Below are 8,290 nucleotides of genomic sequence, written 5' to 3'. Positions count from 1 at the left end.
ACAAGGCGAATCATTCTTTTGCATCAACCCCTGGCTACGTGCTGCCACTACTTGCGACCACTAAACTCAACTCAAACTTTCACATTTAGCAGGATACAATTTTAGAAATTGTAATAACCTTTGCGAGCTCAAGGCGCGGGTTTGTTATTGAATTTAAAGAAGAAAGCTTCGCGTGTGCGGAAAACTTCACTTATAACTTTAATTCAATAAGCAAAAAACTAACTTAAAAATCCTCAACTTTTTCTGCCATCCACAGATGACGCTTTCACAAATATGCCGCACCTCTTACCAAAATCCGTACGCCTTTCCCTCGGGTGAGATTTCCGATGAATTGCGTCGCAAATTCGATCAATGGTGGTCGCAACAACTAACGCCTCAATCAAGTATTGCACCAAAAATGTTACCGTTCCTAACTGCACCAACATCAGTGCCCAACGAAATGGACTTCAAAGTCGGCTCGGCGGCCGTAGCAGCAGCCGCTGCTGCCGCCGCTGCTGCACAAGCCGGCCTACATGCTGCCTCGGGCGTAGGCAATGTTCCTGGTGGCAATATGCCCAATCTCAGTGGCAGTCATGATTCACTGCTTATGAATGATGCTACACATCATGGTCCACCAGGTGCTGCCTCCACACATCATCCCAATATGCTGGTACATCCGGCCATGCATCCGTCGATGCACCATCATCATCACCATCCACACTCACAATATCCAAATCAAAAGACACGCATGCGCACCAGTTTTGATCCAGAGATGGAGTTGCCGAAGCTACAGAAATGGTTCCAAGAAAATCCGCATCCATCACGTCAACAAATACAAACGTATGTAGTGCAATTGAATGCGTTAGAATCGCGCCGTGGCCGCAAGCCGCTGGATGTAAATAATGTTGTGTACTGGTTTAAAAATGCGCGCGCCGCTCAGAAACGCGCCGAAATGCGAGGTGGTTTGGCAGCGCTTGGTCATCCCGGCCTCAATGGTTTTGTGCTGAATCAGCACGGACAGCTGGGTCAAAGCTCAAGCAGCAGCGGTGGTAGTCAGCAATTGAACAGTAGTAACATTAATTTAGCCATGTCCCATGACTTCCTAAAGAGTCCGTTGAGTCTGAAGTCGGAAGATGTGGACACAATGTCACAGCATTCGGAAGACATGGATGAAGACAACAGTCGACCAGGCTCGCCACAACTACCGCTCTCGCTGACCACACACGAACGCAACCGCAATTCACCGCTTGAGGGCGCTGACGGAAATACGGAACAAAAGGAGAGTCTTCGTGATATGGTTGAAGCAGAGATCTTGGTTAAAAGTGAAGCTGACTGCCAATCGATGCTGAACGGTTCGCTAAATCAATCGCTACGCGCATGCTCGCGCAGCTATACGGAGGAGGAGACACAGCCGCAGGATAAACCAAGCGAAGCACAAACAGGCGACCAACAAGGCGACAATCCCAATGAGAATACAACAATTAGTCAGCAGAATGAAACAGAGCACAACAATAGCAATAATAATAATAACAACAATAATGCAAGCAATGCCAACATTGCCACTAGTGATAGCACTAACAACAACAACAGCAATATTATCAATGAACAGTCCTATGATGCTGTGAACACACAACCGCAAGCACATTCCTCACCCAAAATGAATTCGCCCAAAGAGGAGGATGATGATCTTGATATGGAGGATGACGACGACGACGAGAATGATGCATCTCAGCTTGATGATTACTGTTCGCCATCGCCCGACTTGGCTAATGCCTTAGCACAACGCAAAGATATGCCATTTTCAATGGTACCCAATTCGATGTTCTCACAGTCCTTTATGTACATGAGCCATTACATACCCGGGTTCGGTCAAGCGGCTGCCAATCATCCGCATGCGCACCATGCCGCTGCTGCAGCGGCTGCAGCGGGTATGCCACCAAATGCGCTAATGAATCCGAGCGGTTTGAATTTGTCGAGCATGTCGAATGAGGAGCGACGTAAAAGGAATCGTACCTTCATTGATCCGGTCACCGAGGTGCCAAAACTGGAGCAATGGTTCGCTATGAACACACATCCATCGCACAATTTAATACTGAAGTATACAGAAGACCTAAACACGATGCCTTACAGGTAAGTTCAAAGCAGTTTACGAGTAAATTAATTAGTATATATACATTTCGTTGGCTTAATATAGAAAGGATCTAACTCATTTTTTTCTGTTAAAATTTCTGCCGATTAATCACCAAAAACACATTAATTTGAAAAGATAACTTATACAGCATAATATTAGATATAAAATTAGATAGTTAAAAATTCTGGAGAAATAATTTTTCGAACCTACATACTGGCTAAATGCACCGAAATAATTTCAAATGGAGTATTTTCAATTCCCCAATTTCCATTTCCTTCCCTTACTGTCGAGTGGTTGCATGTGCATACTAGCACTCTGTGCGACCCAGGCTTGATTCCAAAAAAAAGCTTTTCACAAAAACGATCGCCTCTTAGCGGACAACGACAAAACTTTGAGCCTACTTTTACCATGAAATAACTTCTCGTAAAACAAAACCATCTTCCATTCAAAGTCGGCCTATAATTCCCTAATCCTAAAAACAAAAGATGCTGCCTAGTTACCTATTAAATGCGTGCAGAATATGGTCCTACCTCTCTTCGCCTACAAGATAAATTCGTCATTCACCAATCGTGGTCCGGGCAATCTGGTTGTGACCGCTTAGGTACAATGTGAGCAACTTGATGTTGGATCTACTCAAAGCGAAAGGATAGCCATAAATTGTGTCCTGTTCGAGACCACCTACCGCTCCTCGGTGCTTACTACCGTTCTGAGTTTACCACTCGGTACCAGTAGATCCCAAAGAAGAGGTCACAAAATGGTTGCGGTTCCACAGGCACAGACGATTAGCCTTTTCTTACAGTTCCTCGCCTACTTCATTTCCTTAGATCTAGCAGTGGTCTGGCACCCAAACAATGCTACCGTGTTTCTTGCTGCCAAGAGTTGAAGAATGTCAAATCATTTCTTGAAAAGTTTGAAAGTAATAATCCTACTGGGAAGAAGCCTGGTGGCTGCTTATCCATCTAAAAGATTTAGTCTGCCACAGGTCGCGATTGCTAGCACCTTGGCCCGAGGGTTTGCGGGTCATCTTCGCATTGCAATTGAAAAACTAGTACTGGACCTATGAACATCCTAATCTGTCTTCTATCCTTGAACTGTATGCGTACTAATGCACATTAGGGCGGGCGAATTTTTTCGACTATAGGCGTACAGCATAAGAGGATTCTACGTGTAATTCTAAGCAAATTTTCCGAAAAACCCATGGGCCTAAAATCAATTTGGAGTTTGTTTACTTAGCATATTGATGTAGTGCCGTAAAGAAGTGCTTAAAGTTTGTATAAAAGCACGCTATAAAAGGTTTTTGGTATGAGGAATATATTTCTGGACTTATCTTTTTCCTTAAATTTTTATTTTTTTGGCCGAGCGTAGGGGTCGCCTTTTCACATCTTTCTTTAGATCTTCGGCATTTACAGTCTGCTCTTAAAGTATGATATATCGATGTTCTTGTCCCGAGGATAAAAATTCTTTCATTCCAAAATTTATTGACCTCAAGTTCCCCGGTCTAGTACTTACCCGTCAGATTTCAGTTCTTAACAACCTAAAGTTCCACCCTAATTTAAGTTAATTAAAGCTCACCATCATTAAACTCTTGCTCGGCAAGCATTTCGATTGTTCCGTTTGAGCTCATTACACTTTTTTTTTAATGCCACCAAAATGCGTACAAAAGGTCGCCTAGGCTCGTCAAAAAAAAAACAAACGTTTCGAAATTGCCTTGCAAAAATACTTTATTCTCGGAGGTGTACGGCGAACTTTTTTTGTTTATTTGTACACACATACATATCGTTTCCTTAATATAGAAAGGCCATAACGAATTTTCTTTCGAAAACCAGATTTGTACAAAAATCGTAAGATAACTCGCCAAGGACCAAAAGTAACTTAAAAACCACTACTACATTAATAAACTAGTATCAATGTTCATTGAAAACTAGTGTTTTGAAGAAGTTCTTCAGTTCAACTCTTTTTATAAAAATTAATAACTACCTTGAAAAGAAAAAAAACTGTTAGATTGGGCTATCCTTTATTATGGTAAGGATATATTGATACCATTTAAGTAATGCAGTCAAAATGTATAGATACTTTGAAGCTCTATCTTTTCGAAGGCAGCCTGTATGTGATTATCGACGGCTCAGTGGAGGATCGACCTTTCTCGGCAGCCTTTCTCAGAAAGCTTTTCAACAACGCCCTATTTCAGAATCACCCTATCTCCGATAAGTTTTCATAGTCCTGACTTTATTATTTTTATTTCGACTTTCACGAATCAACACTTATTTATAAAACGTTTGCATTTTTGTCACCTTTGCAGGCAGAAGTTCCCTCGCTTGGAAAGTAAAAATGTTCAGTTTTGGTTCAAGAATCGACGCGCCAAATGCAAGCGACTAAAGATGTCGCTCTATGACGGCTCTCAGCTACAAGGTCTCAACTCATTTGTGAGCAAATATGAAGAACGCGATTAAAAAGGAACGAACCAAATAGTAGCTGCAAAGAGAGCAATAATAATAGTAAAAGCGATTAGTGCGGATGGATAATGTGAGAATAGCAGGTTTGTGTAAAAAATAGTAGTTCTTTGTAAAATCAAAAATGTCGATTACCAGTGATAAAGCGACTGATTGTTGTGTGAAATAAAATTAAAATTAAAAACAAAATATCAAATCAAATATTCTCAACGAATATTATGAAACAACTATTAACTATAATATTAGCACCATTGTAGTATTGAATTTAGTTTACTACTAACTACTAAGCGACGATAAAAAATTTAGCCAGAAGTCATTTTTATAAGAAAGTAACCAAAAAAAAATTACGAGACCGGCCAATTGTGTGTGTTACAATTACAACATACATACAACATAAAAATACAAATATGGGCTCTTTTAATTAATTTGTATTATATATAATATGTGTTTGTTAGCTATTATATTTATTAAAGGAGAAGAAAATGACAAATAATAAAATAAAAAAATTAGATTTTAAAAATATCTAGTTTGATGCATAATATTTATTTAAGGGGTTCTGCGCTAAGATAAATTAATTAGAAATTGTTTTAATTTAAATTAGGTCAGTTTAAATATATTGAACATCCAGCACTATTAACTGTATTAATTAATATGTATATATCTATTTAAACCTAAACTATTCGATAGAAATTAATAAATTATATTGTAATTAAAACGTAGTTAAAACCAAAGATGGCATTTCTAAATACCTTTTTTAGGATAAATCTGGTGTAATATGCAATAAATCAGCGAAAATGCGCAAAGAGAGAATACAATTTTTTTTTTTTTCACTTTTTTATGTACGCGCCCTCGTTCATTATATTAAATTAAACGGATTTGAAATTTGTTTTGTATATCCGGCTCAACATCAAAAAAAGTAAAGTAAACAAAAAATCTTTTTCAAGCAATTACTATACATACATACATATAAAACATACTTTTCAATAAAGAAAATTTAAAATTTATTAGCGACAATTTTGATTTGTACGATAATTTGATTGCATGAATGCACAAATCGATGCTTTAAAAAATAATTAGAATTTTTCAAATTTAATGTATAGTATACTGCTATGTGAGCATTTTTCGCGTTGTATTTACTTTTAGTTTAAAGACATTAAGTTTATAGGTATTTGATACCAAGCAATATGAAAATTACAACAATTAGTTTGGAAATATGAGTGCAGCTAGTAATTACATATTCAAACGAGAACCATCAACATATGTATTACATAAAAAAAAAAAAAACACTTCAAAAAGTTGTGTGCCCAAAAAACAAAATCGAAGATTTTCAGTACATTTACGAAGTCGGAAAAAAGCAGCGTTGGCCGGAGAGAGCTTGCACCATAAAGCATAAAAATGGTTCTGCAAGCTCGCCACTGAAGCGGTCAACTGTAGTTTAAGGTCATCTAAATATCAAAGAAAAAACTTTAAAACCGCACATAACTTTTAACAAATAGCCTACATAAAACTACTTTGGTATGCAAAATTGCATCAAATAAAATAAGCAATCCCACAAAACTAAGCAAAAGCACTTAACAGAGTAAAGTAAAATTAATTAGTTATAAATTTATAAAAAAAAATTATTAATTATATTTAAAATTAAAAAAATCACAAGTGTAATGTATTTAATACTGGTAAATGACAAATTATTTGTTTTTAGCTTTTAAGCGCACTGTAAAATATAATTTAAAAAAAAAACATATTTCAAGTTTGTAAAATAATTAAAAAAATAAACAATATTCGTCAATTTATTGCAAAAATTCCATAAATGAAAACAAGAAATAAAAATTTTAAATGTAAAATTAAAGACGAAAGTGTTTCATTTAATTCAGCGTACTACGTTCCAAAACTAGGAGAAGACTTATGCCTACAAGCGGGAAATTTTAAAATATTTGTAAGTATAAATGCATTTTTATTATAGAAATAAAAATACACTCGGAGTTCGCGTAAAACTGTAGGTCTCTCCCCTTTGTGTGACAACATCAAATCGGAGGAGAAGCTCGGCCAAACACTAGCGCCATTCTATTAATTTAATTACATATATATCAAATTATCGAAATTTATCGGCAAACTGGAATGTATCGGATAAATTCCAAGCCCTGCCTAAGACCTTCGAAGATATGAAAAATTTCAGTCGGGGTTTAGTTCTAAAGCAAGAGATTTTTCGGTAATAAATTTCGTACCCTAGAAGTTAAACGGAGTACTAAATTAGAAAACATCTCCAGTGCTATTAAAAAGCTACAGAAATGGTCAAATTTCGACAGTAACTGGCACTGATAGTATTTATAAATAGGCAATGATATTTCTCATAAAAAAAAGAGAATTAGGGAAAATTTGAAATTGCAAAAAAAAAGGAATGGGCACCCTAATGTACACACGTACTTATCCATAGTATAGTATGGGAAGGGCGCAACTAACATCGGCGCTGAAATACAAACATCTCTAAAGTATTTTAGTTGTTTCAAGCAAGGCATATTTAACGAGGTGGAAGTGAACGAATTGATTGGGTCTTATCAGTGTGCCGAGAATATGGTCAACACACACCATCTATTCGTCAATTTCAAACCCGCTTTCGACAGCACGAAAAAAAAATGTCTTTATGCCGCGATATCTAAGTTTGGTATCCCCGAGAAGCTAATACGGCTGTGTAAAATGACCTTGAGCAATACCACCGCCATAATTAGGAAGGAGCTCTCCAAGCCTTTTGATACCAAACGAGGTTTCAGACAAGCTGACTCCCTTTTATGTGATTTCTTTAATCTGATGTTAGAGAAGGTCATTAGTGCCTCAGAACTGTGGTCAAAGAGGACAAGTCGAAGTATCTCCTGTCATCAAAAAAATAGTCAACGCATTCGGGTCTTGGCACTCATCGATAATAATGTCAGCATTGAAATCCCGCGCAGAATCACTCTTACAAACAAATGTTACTTTGGACTGAGCAGGCAAATCAGGAGTAGGTAAAGTTCTTTCTATAAGTCACTCACCATGCCTGTGCTGGTGTATGGCGCGGAGGCATGGACAATGAAAACATCCGATGAGGCGTATGAGGAGTATTCGAAAGAAAGGATTTGTAGAAGACTTACGGGCATTTACGCGTTGGCGACGGAGAGTACCGCAGACGACGCAATGATGAGCGGTATGAGCTTTACAACGACATAATTATAGTGCAGCGCATCAAAATACAGCGGCTTCGCTGGCTTGGCCACGTCGTTCGAATTGACACCGACGCCCCAGCTCTTGAAGTATTCAACTCGGTACCCGCTGGTGGCAGCAGAGGAAGAGGGAGGACCCATGGAAATACCAAGTTGGCTTCACTTTGCATTTCCAATTGGCGTCAGTTGGCACAGAAAAGAAAGGACTAGCGGGCTTTATTAAACTCGGCCAAACCCGTTTAGGCGCCTACAGCGCCAAATAAGAAGAAGAAGGATTTCCTATATAATAAATTCCAAGTTAAAAAGTTTTTTTTTTTAAATAAAACATATAACTTATAATCTCCTGGCATCTTCTTTTCAAGAAATTAAAATAATTAGAGCAAGTCGCATAGGTTATTGGGTGACGGATATTTGAAATTGCATGCGATGTCAAATTAATGCGGAAACAAAACGAAAGGAGCGGAACGCAAAACGAGTCAGATTTCTAACGGCATCACATTGTTATTGGATATGCGTGAAAATTCTTATCTACATTTTGG

General features: G+C 37.8%; 1 protein-coding gene across 1 annotated transcript; it reads left to right on the top strand.

The window, feature by feature from the left end:
• The first annotated feature begins 256 nt into the window (after positions 1 to 256).
• On the top strand, positions 257 to 4,945 carry LOC108378492 (homeobox protein 13-like). Its single transcript, XM_017634786.1, has 2 exons — positions 257 to 2,109; positions 4,410 to 4,945. Exons 1-2 carry the CDS (start codon positions 257 to 259, stop codon positions 4,558 to 4,560), a joined length of 2,004 nt encoding a protein of 667 aa, XP_017490275.1. The 3' UTR covers positions 4,561 to 4,945.
• The last annotated feature ends 3,345 nt before the right edge of the window (positions 4,946 to 8,290 follow it).

The sequence above is a fragment of the Rhagoletis zephyria genome, unplaced genomic scaffold, assembly GCF_001687245.7.
Source record: "Rhagoletis zephyria isolate East Lansing unplaced genomic scaffold, Rhagoletis_zephyria_1.1 Rzeph_scaffold_14209, whole genome shotgun sequence".
Taxonomy (NCBI): Eukaryota; Metazoa; Arthropoda; class Insecta; order Diptera; family Tephritidae; genus Rhagoletis; species Rhagoletis zephyria.
This window is presented reverse-complemented; position numbering and strand designations above follow the sequence as displayed.